Below are 15,212 nucleotides of genomic sequence, written 5' to 3'. Positions count from 1 at the left end.
AGTTGTATCTTAACAGTGACCGCTGTCACCGGGGCAGGGGCAGCATCTGCCATGCACTATTTAGCTCTGTCATTATCAATATATGTTTCTTCTGGATTATGTAGTTTTATATATTCCAATAAAGTGGTGCATAACTCTGGTATACGCAGAGAATATACATCACTGGAGAACAGCAATTGTAAATTCCCCACCTCAAAACAAAGCGTTTATTTTGTACTTATCTTGAAGAGTGGCTTTCCACAGGGAAAGAAGCTGTACCAAAAAGAATGCAGTATTCAAAGAGTGCTTTTCTTTTTTTTTTAATAAAATACTATCATGTTCATATCTATACAAATAATTATTACAACTATTAAACAAAGTGTTACATTTAACAATAGAAATCTCAGAACGCTGAACAAGATCATGGTTTGGGATATTTACACCTGAATGCAACACATTTGTAAAAAGATGTCAAAATAAACAGAACAAGATCTTATTTACAATTGGAAGATGATGTTCCTGTTCATTCATTATAGATTTCTACTGCAGAGTTCCTTTTTTCCATTACAAAATAGTAGGGACTTTCCACTGGGGCTGTATCCAAGTAATTTACAGCTGTATAAAACAGAAGCATGGCAGAAAACTCAGGACTGAATATAAATAATTTACATTGTGGAGGGCAACAGCATCTTTGATTAATCTCCTGTGGCAAAATTCATATTTGCTTCCCTTCTCGCAGTGACCTGGCAGGAACAGGGGTACAACCCACTGCGAGCTTGGTTGTTTCACATTTGTGATTGCCAAAACAGCAGCATATTGCAAACTTGGAACTGACTTGTAAAAACACTCTTGGTGAGGCAGAAAGAAATGCCTTTTTTTTTTTTTTTTTTAAAAATTATCTCAAAACCTGCTATCAGCAATTAATAAATGGCTTCTGTGTAACTAGCAGGGCTTGTTCGCAGTGAGGAGACAGTTTTGGATCATCATGACCAAAATCTTTCACCGGTTCACACAATAACTTGCTCCCAGTGAAACTAGTGGGAATAAAGGGTTGGTGCTCAGAGATTTTAGATTCATGCTAGGGATGGCCGTGGCAGCAGGAGGTGAAAACCACAGTCACAGAGAGCTGTGCCTGCGCTGGCGCTCCTGTCCATGCGGCTGCTGCCCGTGCTGGATCAGCGGCAGTGAGAGAAGGGAAGAGCAGTAGCAGGTAACACAGCTCATGTGATGATAAAGAATTGAGCTCCTTATATCACTGTGTCAGAAAACACCACAAATTTTATTGATTTGGTATAAATAGATTCAGTGCGACTCTGTCTTTCCCATCAAAGTGAGGTCATTATTAATGCGATGTGTATGAAACTTATTTGGGGACCCGCAGAAGATCACAGCTCTTGGCACAGCTGACTATGCTTAGTCATCCAGAAGCAGAGAACAGCAGGAGTTTGTGACCAAGCCCTTGAGCCAGGGCAAAATTCATATTTGCTTCCCTTCTCGCAAGCACCTCTGCATAAAGGCGAAGCGACAACGGGGGATCACAAATAATGAAATGACCCCTTTTTTCCAGAAATGCCCTCTGCAGTTGCCCTGCCACGATTTGCTTCCTTCAACAGCACTACAGTCACCAACCACATCAGCGCAGCTTTAAAGTGCAGTAGGAAATCTGTGCAAAATTCAGGAGGCTCTGTACTAGCACAGCGTTTTGGTTTGGTTTGTTCCCCACCCCCCCGAGAAGCGCTCTTCCACCCGGGCAGCAGCATAGTGACTGGAGCAGGGGCAGAAGCTAGCAAACACAATCCAGTAAGGCTCAGCCACCAGCCCAAATCAGTTCTCAGTTTCCTTAGCTGCTCTTAAATGAGGTCCTCTCTCTATATGAAAAGGTATATAATGGTACTACATTACTATTTTATTGCCTGCTTTCAACTTAGTCTGACTCGGCTCTTATTCTCCTAGGCTGTTTAAGGGATTAAACAAGGACTATGCTGGCACACCGGCAATCCAGCCCGGTACCAATTGCTATTGTTTGTTGAAGCCATTTAGGCCAAGCTGAAAGCCACAGCTACACGACGCTTGTCAGCTGTGGCAGTCCCACCCTAGAGGCAGTGCTGAACCTTTCCCTCCTGTTGCTGATTTTGCTAAATTAGGCAGCACTCAGGTTTTTTTTTCCTTTTCTTCAAAACCAAAACGACCCCCACTTAGCATAAGTAACCTTCATGAAGGTTTTATGGAAGAGAAAATGCCATTCTCGAACGAACGAATGGCAATTCAAACCACAAACCTTTTCCAAATGTATTTGGAAAAACAAAGGAAATGTTAATTGCTGGGTAAGTCTTAGGAGAACAAGATAACAAATTGTTGGTGTCATAGTTGTTTGCAGAAGAAAATGTATTTTTCTTGTCAAATTGTTATGGTAACAATGATTGTTTGATCTGCAAAATTAACAGATGCTCCTTTTTCAAACTTCCCCCCCTCGAAAGCATATATCAAGGTAAGGTGAGCCTGCCTTAAAGTCTTATCAACCTGATACCTGAACATAACAGCTTCAATGGTTGGGGAAAGGAAAAATAGAAGAAAAAAAGAAGAAAAAAGGAAGAAAAAATAATAGTTTCCACTCCTGAGAGCGGAGCCCAAAGCCCTGGGACAGGGCCAGCAGTTGGAAGAGCTGAAACACTAACCTGTCAGTGGCACAGACTGACCTACAAAACATTAAACGCAAGAGCTGAGCCGTGGCCTGGTCCATGCAGACCTGCAGGGGTGGTTAGTTTACAGGGAAGAGGAAAACTAAACCAACGTCAAAATTAAAAGCTAACAAAAATTACTTAACATCTAATTTCCTGTCTTTTGATGTGAAATATCCAGTCGAGCCACTGTTCTTCCTAACAGCATATGTGCACAAATGTGTGAGAAGCTGAAATCTGTGGCAAACCCACAAGTTGCTCTTAATCCAGGGGACCTGGCCAGATTCAGCATCCAAAAACCATCTTGCACAGTCAATTAGACCAAAAGACTCCAGAGTAGAGCCAATTCTTTAATTAAATCGATCTAAAAGCCAGTTAGCACTGAAAATAACAGAATTTGGACAAATGCGGTTATAATGAAGCTCTTGCAGATAGGTCTGCCTAACCTCCTTTTCACAGCAGTCACCCCGATCCTACACCAACGCCACACAGCATCACTGAGGGCATGTAAAAAGACTCATACTGGTATGTGGTTGAACTTCAGCAGAAATTGCCGTGTTCAGGGAGGGCAATGAAATATTTCTCAATCCTGGTCTCGGCAGGTTTCAGAAAAAGTCCTGAGAAGGACAATGAAGTGACGTGGTGATTACGCAGGAATCACCGGGCCCTGTCACAACACCGCAGGGTACAGTCCTCTAGAGGTGACAGAGGGTCAGTCACATGGTAATTACTTTTGAGCCACACACTGCAAAACTGTGCAGTTCCTGCAAAATCACAACAGTCTTTGTATCACTAAAGTGCCTGTGTTGTGATTGCCTGCACTACAGGTGTCCTGTGAACAAGGCCGCTGTTTCTGGTTGTCTTTGTAAATTGAAAAAGGGCACATGAAAGTTACTGACACAGTTACTGCTTATTCAGAAAATGATGTCCAACATGAAAAAAACCAAACAAGCCACCAATCACAGCTGACAGTCTATTGTGAATACTCAGGATAGCATTTAACGTTGATATAACACCAGTGAAATTAATAGTGAAATCAATATGAAGGAATAAATATTTAGAATAGTACAGAACAGGATGGAATAGAGTAGAGTAGAATAGAATAGAATTTCAGCTGGAAAGGACCTACAACAATCATATAGTCCAACTGCCTGACCACTTCAGGGCTGACCAAAAGTTAAAGCATGTTATTAAGGGCATTGTCCAGATGCCTCTTAAACACTGACACATTTGGGGCATCCACCACCTCTCTAGAAAGCCAGTTCCAGTGTTTGACCACCCTCACAGTAAAAAAATGTTTCCTAATGTCCAGCTGAAACATCCCCTGGTGCAGCTTTGAATCATTCCTACACATCCTATCACTGGGTACCCGGGAGAAGAGCTCAGCACCTTCCTCTCCCCATCCTCAGGAAGCTGTAGAGAGCAACGAGGTTGCCCCTCAGCCTCCTTTTTGCCAAACTAGACAAGCCCAAAGTCCTCAGATGCTCCTCACGGGATGTGCCTTCCAGCCCTGCCACCAGCTTTGTTACCCCCTCTGCAGGCATTCAAGGACCTTCACATCCTTCTGAGGTGGTGGGGCCCAGGATGGCACGCAGCGCTCAAGCTGAGGCCGCACCAACACTGAATACAGCAGGAAAATCACCTCTTCTGAGTGCCTGGTTCTGCTGCGTTTGGCGCTCCCCAGGATGCGGTTTGCCCTCTTGGCTGCCGGGGCACGCTGCTGACTCACATTGAGCCTGCTGTCAGCCAGCACCCCCGGGTCCCTTTCTGCAGGGCTGCTCTCCAGCCCCTCCTCTCCCAGTTTATACTTGGGCCCAGCGTTACTCTGTCCCAGGTGCAGAATCCAGCGTTCAGACTTGTTAAATGTCATGCCATTAATCATTGCCCAATGCTCCAATCTATCCAGATCCCTCTGCAAGGCATCTTGTCCCTCAAGAGAGTCAACAGCACCTCCCGGTTTGGTATCACTTGGTGTTTCACTACTTTGTCTTGAAAGCCAAATGCACCATTGTACACACAATGCCATTTAAAGAAAGCAAGAGTGGCTGTTTTGCTTCCCTCTTAAAGGTCTAGACAAGTTTGTAACGCACAGTGTAGCTGCTGATTCAGTACCCGTCTTTATCATCCACAACCCACAGAGCCACTATGGAACTCATTTCACCACTTGAGGCAGCCCCTTTGGGATCTACTGTGTTATGGAAAGCCTCATCAGATAACACCCAGACCTGCCATGTGCTTAGTCAGAGTTGAGGACCGACCATCATTCCTGACCCTCCTGCTCTGCACAGGTCAGTTGCCGGTGTTCGGTCGGTAGCTACACTTTGGCAGCCCATTTCTCAGTCAAACTCAGACTAGCTGCTTTGCTTTGGAGCAAAATAAATATTCAATCTATTATTTTTAAGAAACACAGAGAACTGATGCACCACTTTGATTTAGTGTCCTATGATAAGCTTAATCTGAATTAAAAAGTGATTCCCAATTTGAATCAGAACCATTTCAGTTTGCTTTGCAGGAAAATATCAGACCCCAGGTTACAAGAGCGGAGACATTGTCAGGACAGACTACAGGCACAGCCCAATTCCTTTTTATGCTAAAGCCTCTTTGCTGTCCTGGATCAGTGTAAAAGGACTTAGCAAAAATGTGGCCTGAGCAGCCAAGGTATGGAAAAAACCTTTCAAGTCCCTCTTTGTGGATCCCATTCTTGAAGGTGGAGGAATATCTTCCTTTCTATGTTTCAAAGAAAAAAAAAAACCCAGGGAGCCTTTTCCTCCCCACTCCCCTACTAGCAGAGCCATTGGGGAAGAGCCCGTGACAGGTCCCAAGAGCAGCAAGACTGGTGAGCAACACACAAGTGTTTCAACCTTGCCCTCCCCAGAGAAGAAGCCCTGGAGCAGTTTTTGCCACTCCATGGCTGGTAGGGGGAGGGCTGCATGCAAGAAAGCCTGAAGTTATTCTGTTATTTGAAGAATCAAAACCAGAATGGTATTTCCAAACACATAAAATTAAAAGACAAATACTTCTGCCTTATTTTAAGAAAAATCACACTGCAGATCCATTAAATAAATAAAACGTACCTAGTTCTTCTCTTCCCTTTAAAAGAGACGGGACTGAAATTTGTGAAAGTACTGGAGGCTCAGCCAGTGCATGCACATTCACTCTGTCTCTCATGCCCATACAAACGCATCCCCCTCCCTCGTAGTGCTCAAATCACGTCTTCCTGGTACACAGCCTTTCGGTCCGGACACATTCGTGTTCCTCCTTCAGCTGCAATCATAGCGGTTTAGACAAAAGGTGCATTCAAGTGCAAAGTACTGATATTTACTCGGGCCTGATCCTGTCAGCAACGTTAAGTAAAAACTGTGCCCACAGGGATCCGCTGCTTATTTTGCGGGATGCCACAGGCTCAGCCCTCCTCCCATGTGCTGCCTGGTACAACAAAGGGTTGGCACTCACAGGAACCAGGAAGCTGGTGTTTGAGCATGGGCCAAAGAAAAGGAGGGGTGGGGGGGAAGACATTAAGAAGGTGCTAAACAAGGTACAAAACCCACCCTGAGGTAACTTGCAGCATACGAACAATGAAATGGCAACCGATACAACCACTGTCTCCGCTGACTACACCAGAAGCGTAAGCTACACTGAACCATTGACCAAGTTCTGCAGTAACTGAAGCCATTGTTAAAACAGATCCAAACAAAAGTCTTCTTAGAAACAGAAAGTCATGGGTTAAACAAATCTGAATTTTCTAAACCAGTATTTTTAATTGCTGACCATGGAATCACATAGTCATTTTTGCCAGGTAAAGTCAGCTTTAAGTCAAGTGCACGTGACAAGCTTCAGACAAAAGCTGCATAACAAATGTCTTTATCAATTAACGCTGGGCTAACACAGACTTGACTTGTGTTGAGGCTCCTGAAGTTATATTTTACAAAAGAAAAAGAGAAACCCACGCCACTTCAAGTTCCTCTGTAGTTTCGGGTAAACGCATCAGAAACAGAACGACACCTGTAGCATTTGTTTCCTGCCTCCCACATGGCTGCTCGCACTCCTTTCTTTACATCCACACATTACTGAGGGCGGCCCTTACCCTGGAACAATCGGACATCAAACTTGATTGTTGGAAAATCAACAACCAATATTTGCACAGCTCTAAATGTTGCATCCTTACTGTTTACTAGTAAGTAAGCATTGCTATAGGCACTGGTGCTTTAAAGTTAGTAAGGTGGATGGAAATACTGCGTGTATATAAATACAAAAAGTACCCATATACATACATTTAGGCAAATAAACAGTGATGCTATGAATGGTCTCTTCAGGGATGCCAGTAAGATCCACTTTCTTCTTCTTAAATACATAAACAACGCATCAGACTAGAAGTCAGTCTATCAGTTTTCATACAGCTGAGCTGCAGTCGTGACCTAGAATATGGCTTATATTGTGGGCAGGTCGGTTTGAGGACTGCTTGGAAGAGTCTGAAGCAGATGTGTTTGCAATGGAAAGCAAAGGCGACATTGCTGAACCATCTGGAGGAAGAGCTGTGGCTATTTCTGGAAACAAAGATGTCAAGTTAAAATTGGATAAGTGCGACGTGTTGGTCATGTGCATTGGCGGCATATCCGGAAGCAAAGGAAAACTTGGCTGAGCAAAACCAACAGGCCTGGGAGGAGACAAAATGGATCCAAACCGATTGTTTAAGCTTCCACTACTTGGCTTCTCTGTGCTTGGGTTAGGGAACATTTGATTGGGAAAGTAAGGGATAGAAATGTCATTGGAAAGGGTAGGATGGGCAGGCGAGTAAGGAGGATAGAAGGATGGCAGGGTATTCTGGGGATCCACTGGGATTAGAGCTGGTGTTCGAGTGGCACTGGGCTGAGTGACTGGTGGGATGAAAGAGGTGTTGGCATTTATTGGTGGATTCATGCTGCCCTCAGGAATAAAAGGGAATCCAAAATTCTGAGAGAGAGTATGTTGGTCAGGGGCTGCATTATCGTTAGACACCTGGGGGCCATCAGACATAAATCGGACAATGCTTCCTCTTTTTTCTATTGCTGACTGCTGGCGCCCAAGGATCATACTGCCGCTGGTGGACAGAGGAAGGTGGGGAAGACTAGGGTCAAAGACGTTTCCGTGCCTTTGGTTTCCAGATCTATTCCTTTCAGGCTGACGTATTTTAGAACCTCCGTTATCTTGCAGAGGATGCCTTGACCGCTGAGTAACTGAAGAATTTGGCTGACGAACAGAAGGTTGCCCTTGCTCGGCATTTCCATGAGAAACTGCAGAGTGAGGGTGAGTTGGCCTCACAACTCCGTGCATGTTGCTAGAAACGGGCGTATTCATGTGGCTTTTAGTTCCATGACTGTCCGTCATCCTCATGGCGTTGGACTTCTGCACAGAGATGTTTGGGCTTGTATTGCGACCCTGAATATCTCCCGAGGAAGAAGAACTTGAAAAAGGAATATTCAAAGAACTGTTCCTTGTGTTAATTGCACCAATAGACATGTCACAGCTCTCCCTACTCTGGCCATCACCATCTCTTCGGATGTGGACGCTCTCCCGTGCCGGGGGACAGTTGTACTCAATTGTGGAGGCGGCGCCGCACTGTGTGTTCCTTTGATGTTCTGGGATTGATCTTTGGCTTCCACTAACTTGATCTCCAAGGTGAGGGGCAAGTAAACTCTGCATAAAACTTTGGTGGCATGTGTTTTCATTTTCCCTTGATGGCAGGGTATTTCCTGTTGGAATACCCTGTACTGGCTGGTAGGGCAATCTCTTTTGTCTTTCTAGTGATGGCCCAGTGTTTTGACCGATTCGAAAAGCTTGCGACTGCATGCTCCTGAGGGATGACACAGAATTACCAATTTCGCTGTTTCTTGAAGCCTGTACATCAAAATTGCCTGTCGGTTGTTGATTGGGTCCAGCTGGCTTAAATGTCTGACAATCAGAAAGCCGCTGCACATCTGAGCCAAGCGTATGGTCGCCAGATAAGCGGCCCTGCATATTATGAATGACCAACCCTTTGTTTCTAGAAACATCAAGATAGCTTCGCATTTCAAGCTGGTCAGAAACCCTAGGGCCTTGAAGAGATATTCCTAATCTCTGTTCTGAATTGGAGGGCGTCTTCCCAATAAGCGCTTCAGCAGAGTAGCTGGAAACTCTGTTTCTTTCCTGCCTGTGAGGAGTACAAGTCATATCTGATGGCCTGGTTACGATACTTGCCTGGGACACCATTTGCTGCTCTAAGCCCCTTGAGGTCAGAAGTCTCTGCATCTGATTGTGCCCTGACACATGTTCAGAGGCTGAGCCTTGCTGTCTGCTGCTAACATCTTGCTGCTGTTGATGCAGAATATCCTGATTTATATGGCTCTGAGGGTGGCTATGATGGTTCCTGCTTGTTGCAGGGTTTTCACAGTTCTTTTCAGGCTGGGAAGCTCCAAAGTGCTGCTGCATCTGCTGCTGCATTTGCTGGTGGTGAGGATGAGGCTGACCACCTTTTTGCCGTGTTTGATCACTTCCGTGGTGTTTCTGCTGTAGAGAAAGTTGTGTGGCTTGTGTTCCCTGAATAAGATTTCGTTTCTTTTGCATCTGCACCTCCTGCTGTATTGTTCGCTGTTGGTGGACACTGTGGGGTTGAGAGTGGACCGAACTTTCCCCGTGAGTGACATGGTGCTGCAGCTGATACAAGTGGTGCCGTTCTCTTAACTGACCAGCCTGCTGTTGCTTCAAGTATGGATGATTACTGTGAAGGTGAGATATGCCTTGAGCGGGAACATGTTGAATTGGCTGCAAGTGCTGCCCTGCCTGGCCTTGCTCTGAAATTGGTGGCTGAGAACCACACTGAACTTCAGTTTGTCTCAAAGCTGGTGTTACAAAGTTGCCGTTTGATGGGAATAACCTATTAAGGCCATCAGCGTGCCCTTGATTGTTCACTGATGCCACCGAGTTGGATGAATTAGGAGGAATCTGACTGACTAGCATCTGTGTTTGATCAGCAATACTCTCTGGTGTTCGGGTCATCAATGCCATCCCTTCAAGCCTTACGGGTGTTGTCTGGCACTGCTTTTGCCTCTTTGCTGTAGAAAGCAGGAGGTCATCCTGAACAGCCCGCTTGGCAGAGTCCTTGCGACCTTCATGATTTTGCTGCTTTAAGTGCGATTCCTGCAGCTGGGGTGCCTGCATGGTGCTTGCCCTAATAGCATTCAGTTGTTCCTGAGCATATTCACTCATCATAGCGGGTCCTGGAGACTGATTGACATATGTGCTAGACGGAAGGGAGAGGCTCACAGTCGCAGGGACGCTTGCTGGCTCTGAAGACTGGGATAAACTCGTGCAACTCACAAGGGGATGGACAATGCGACTCTGGTGTATTAGATTATTCACACTTAAACTGGTTATGCTGGGTGACTGGGAAGCGGAAATCTGCAAGGAAGTGTTTGATGTTTCCACACCTCCAACAGAGCAGCTTGGCTTTTCAACCTGTCTGTCGACATTTGTCTGTACTGTATCTTGAGCACTGAATTTGTTTGGTGCTGCTTCCAATGGCCCTGCATTGCTTTCTTTCAGTGGTTGAGGTTTAAAAGGCTGTTGCTCTCTCTCCAAAGGTGCAACCTCAGTTGACTTAGAGATGGCATCCCTCACGTTAACCTGTATACCTCCTCCACCCTTCTCAAGGTTTTCCTGGTCAAAAATAGCTCTTGCTGCGAGAGCTACAATGTCAGTCTGTTCTGAAAATGTGCAGCTGTTACATGTACTGGTTGAGGTGCTGCTAGTCACGTCTTCTCTGGTGGTATCTGGCAACATAGATGCAACCGAGAAGCCCCGACTGCTGCCAGAGCTAGTTGACATGGGGGAGTCTGCCTGCCTGCTAGTCATAAGGGAAGCACTGACTACTTCCTGATCAGAAATGCAGGAGTGATGCTGGGAAAGAGTATCACCTTCTGTATTCATTAGCAAGAGTTCCTGCTTCTCAGGCAAATCAACACTTGATTCTGCTGATTTAGAGTTTTCCATGGGAAAATTAGAATGCTCCCCCTGAATGGTAAATGATGAGGTTTTTTCCACAGCTGTTCTTTCTTTTGTGAGATCAGACAGCATTTTGGTTAGGCCCTGTCCTTCTAACAAGTCTGCATCTTGCATTACCACTGAGGAATCCTGCACAACGTTGCAGGACTCTGAAATCATTCCTGCCTTGGAACTATGTTCCGCTGTGCTGCTCTGTGCTGCTGACGTCCCAGCAACCTGAGAATGTGTTACCTGTGTTTCGGTACGAGAGGATGTTAAGGTGCTGGGGGGCTCACAGGGTTTGGGAGGCTCTGACAAGGCAGAGCCAGTCGGTGGACAGTCCTGAGATCCGCGGGCCTGCTGGCGAGGAGCATCATCTTTGGCAGTCATCGGGACGAGCGCCAGATGCTCTGACGCCATGGATGCCGGTGGCAAGGAAGCAGGTGCCTCTGCCAAGCTTGGCTTGGGGACAGAGCAGGCTTTTGCCGCCTGTTCAGAGCTCACAGTATCTTTGGAATGACAGTCAGAAACACTGACGCCACTCAATGCTGCCACACCGCTCGCCTGCGATGTCATTAAAGCTTGCGATTCTGCTGGAGCATTTTCAAGCAGCCCCTCACTGTTTGAATGCTTTGCCGCCGTTTCCACGGGAGCACAGTCCACCTTCCCTGCATCTTTGCAAGGAACGGCTGGACAGGACACCTTACTGTTGACTGCTTGCTGTTTCTTTGTACTTGGCTTTTTGGTAGTTCTTTTTGATTTTGCATTGGATGGCAAGGCGGCAGCTGCTTTTTTTGGGGAAGCATTTATTGAATTAGACACACTAGTTAATACTGAAACCTCCGCAGGTACTGAAGATGCCACAGAAGTTGGTAACGACACACAGTTAACTGTGGCAATCTGGTTATTGACAGTTGTGGGATTGGTAGGGTGGCTGAGAGACAAGTGTAAGCAGCTCTGTCCAGCCATTTGCGATATGCTTTGATTGAGGTTAGCTAAAGCACCAAATGTATTGAGGGCAACATTGGTATTTGGATCTTCGCTGGTGGTGGGTTGAATAATTTGCATAGGGGCTTGATTCGAAGCTCCAGATGAAGACATCACAGGCTGCAACGCAAAAAGCTGCCCGTTTAATGAGATCGTTTGAGGATGCTGTTGATTTGACATTGTAACTGAAAACGTTTGTGTAGAGCTAGAAGATGGCAAAGAAGATGGTCTTGGTAATATATGGACAAGGTGTTTCCCTCCAAAAGTCTGCGGAAGAGGGGCATTTTGTACAGAGCTGCTAGAATTCGCGATTGCAGTCGGCCCATTCACAGGAACTCTTACAGAAGCAGAAGGCTGAGCAGAGAGGAGGGGAAGAGGATTCTGATTAGCAGCTTGTATAATTACAATTTGCTGACTAACGTTTTGGCTGGGAACTTCTGCTCTCACAATCGGAGGGCACGGAGCGGGGTTTGGAGGCTGGAGGATGATGACATTCTGGTTAGCTGGTGCTCCTGTAACAGCTGATGCGACTGGCTGAGCCATCTGAATCACCTGCATAGCTGAATTTAATGGAAGGATATTTCCTGCAGCCTGAGTTTTAACCTGTGGCTGGCTGATTAATGGCTGCATAGGTAAGGGTGGGCACGAGGGCAAGGTAACTACAATCTGTTCAGCTGCCTGGCCATCTCCGGGCAGAGAAGTATTCAAACTGATACTTGCAGTCAAAGGCCTGCTCTGAGCAGAAGATACAGTACCAGCACCATTAACTGGCTCGTTTAATAGTGCAGTCATTATACCAGATGGCGTTTGGCTTAGTGGCTGAACAGTATTTCCCGCTAGCTGCAAAGTCGTCCATGTGGTCTGTGTGTTTCCAGCTGAAGGCATCCGTGTAAGGCTACTCATGTTTTTCAAGTCTGAAGTGCCAACACCTGAAGAGCCTGAAAATGACCAGCAGTTCTCTAGTGGACTGGCAGGCAGAGTGCTTATTACCGTCACAGCCTTAACCCCTTCTGCTGCAGAAGTCACAGGCGTTCCAGCAGTACTTACTAAGTCTGTACTTCTCAGGACATTTACAGAGGGAAAACTCCCTGCAGTAGACAGTATCACAGATGGCACGCATGCTGTGTCCGTGGTTGAAATGACACAGCTTTCCTGAAGGTCACTCCTAGAATTGTGTGTATTTGAGCAAGTTGTATTCACCTGTTGAACTTGGGAGGCTTCCGTGGAGGCACTGGAAGGAAGGCTGATTCCCTGCGTGAGTGTTTTCTTTGCTAATTTAGTGCTGTCATCATCATTTTTACTTTTGGGGAGATTTTGATCATTCTGTGGTGTGTTACTTGAAGAGCACTGTAGCTCCTGTTCTGTTCCAGATCGAGATGTGCTCTGTGAGCTGGCAGTAGCAGCAGTGAGCATGCCTCGCTCATTCTCCGGGGTGGAAAGCTCAAGAACATTCCCTGCTGGAGCTGCCTGAGCGGATGCCAGCGAAGAAACTGTAGTTTGCGACCATGGCTTGTTTTCTGTGGGGTAAATACCAGAAATTGTCACAGGAGTCACTAGGTTGCAAGTTCTCTGGACTGGCACAACATTGGCTGTTTGCTTTTGTAAATTATGACCAACGTTAAACGTTATTCCTTGGACAGACGCTCCCTGGTTATTTCCATTGGGTTGACTCCCATTTGAATAGACAATGATGTTCTTTTGTACCTGATCACCAGGAATAACGACTGAGACCTTCGCATTTTTGAGATTTCCCTTCCAGTGGATTGTAGGGTCATCATACAGGCAAATATCATTTGCTTTCAGTAGTTCGATGTATCTCCCGTTTTCCTTTTGCAGTTCATCCAACTGTTTCCGGAGTTTTTTTATCTCTTCAGCTACAAAACAGTGAGAGCGCTCCATTAAATCAGCACCAGCACAAATACTGGGTAATGCTACCACATGACTTGGAGAGTAAATACTATGTAGTATTGAAATAAATGGTTAATAATGTATGCTCTCTTCAAATGGTTAACATCATAACATAACTGAAGACCCGTATCCTGTTAAGCCTCTCTACTGAGCAGGAAAGTGAATGAACCTCACAGGCTATTCTATTACCAATAGCAGGATACATCAAATTATTTAATTAGAATACACATAAGGACAAACTCAGATGAAACTGAACACTAATCAAATTGTTTAATTACAGAAGGAAATATGATCACATTAATTTATCTTTTTCTTTTCCCTGTTCCTCTGCAAACACTAAAACTGTTTTTATTTAATTGATAACCTCATGGCTTTCCAGGACAATTAAGTTTCATTACATCTAAAAATGATATGCAAAATTAAATACAAAGCACGTATGGTAAAGCCACAAAAATGGCAATGCACTTGGAGATGGCTCACCTCACTAGGAAAATCACCTAGGTTTTTCAAACCCGATTACATTGACAAGATAAAAATAAACTATTTAGAATTCTTTTTTGAGGGGAGAGATAGAAATCACAAACCAAACATTAGCTCTGAGATATCTGTCATACCTCCGTCACTGTATCTTCCGTCACTTCTGTTCAAGAAGATTTTGTATGATGCATTATATTTTTATAAAATAGGCTGTTATCACTTTTACAGCATTTGAAAGGAAAAAATATGCATGAAACTCCAGGTTTTCAATGAAAAAATCTAACTCTGAAGTTTGTCAGAAATCATCAGGGTCACTACAGTAGAATAAATCAGGACAGAATGTACTAGATGATGTCACATCACCTATAAGCTCTGTAATTACTTTACATCACAATGTGATTGCTTCATTATCTCATAGCGATGTGCAAGAACACGCACCTGGGCATTCTCTTTCCTTCTTGTTTCAAGATACTCTAAGCAGCTGTATTTTTCTTGTATGTGCATAATGTCTTGGGATTCACGAGTTTGTTGATCTTGGCTTTGTTGTTAGTACCAACAGACACACAGTGGAAGCGAGCAACAGAAATTCTAGAGCCTCCAGCCACATCTGTACTCACCCTGTTCATTGTTCCCTCCATTTAACAGAAGTTCATCATTCTGTCTTTTCATTTCTGTTATATATTTAAAGGCCTGATCCAGGATCATGTTCTTGCTCTTTAAAAGAAAGCATATATATAAAATTAGTAGAAAGGTCTATCATTGGTAGATCCATTAATGATGACATTGCACTTGCTCCAAGAGTCCTCATTTTAAAAATGTGCTAACCCAAATGATTCTCTGAATATTGTTGGGGGGTATTTGGGGTTTTGTTTTTTGTTTTGTTGCTTTTGGAGTGTGGGTTGTTGGGGTTTGTTTTTGTTTTGTTTTGTTTTTTTAAGAGGAACTACAGGTTTCATGAGTGATATTGACCGTAAAATGCCATAAGTTTTTACAGAATAACATTTTCAATGTTGGAGCTGACATTTTCTGATGCCTGAAGCTAGACACTAGGGCCACAGAAACAAACAGCAAGCATCACTCCTTGCTGAGCAGCCTGATATTCTTGTTCGCTAGTAAACATATACATCACAAGAAATTTCCAGGATACTGCCTTGTAAATATTTTATTAGGAAAGAAACAATTATCTAT

The 15,212-nt window shown here is 44.7% G+C and overlaps 1 protein-coding gene across 4 annotated transcripts in view; it reads right to left on the bottom strand.

Moving 5' to 3' along the window:
* Positions 1-286: 286 nt before the first annotated feature.
* USF3 (upstream transcription factor family member 3) overlaps positions 287-15,212 on the bottom strand; it is a 36,995-nt gene continuing 22,069 nt past the window's right edge. For all 4 annotated transcript variants that reach the window (XM_064465376.1, XM_064465384.1, XM_064465401.1 and 1 more), the window contains 2 exons: positions 14,642-14,738; positions 287-13,513 (listed from right to left, as the gene is read on the bottom strand). In XM_064465376.1, coding sequence (XP_064321446.1) covers positions 7,047-13,513; positions 14,642-14,738 — 6,564 coding nt within the window. In that variant the 3' untranslated portion in view covers positions 287-7,046. The remainder of the gene's footprint in view (positions 13,514-14,641; positions 14,739-15,212) is intronic.

The sequence above is a fragment of the Phalacrocorax carbo genome, chromosome 1 (assembly GCF_963921805.1).
Source record: "Phalacrocorax carbo chromosome 1, bPhaCar2.1, whole genome shotgun sequence".
In the NCBI taxonomy this organism is placed as follows: Eukaryota; Metazoa; Chordata; class Aves; order Suliformes; family Phalacrocoracidae; genus Phalacrocorax; species Phalacrocorax carbo.
Note: the sequence above shows the minus strand (reverse complement) of the source record. Positions and strands in the feature narration are given on the sequence as shown.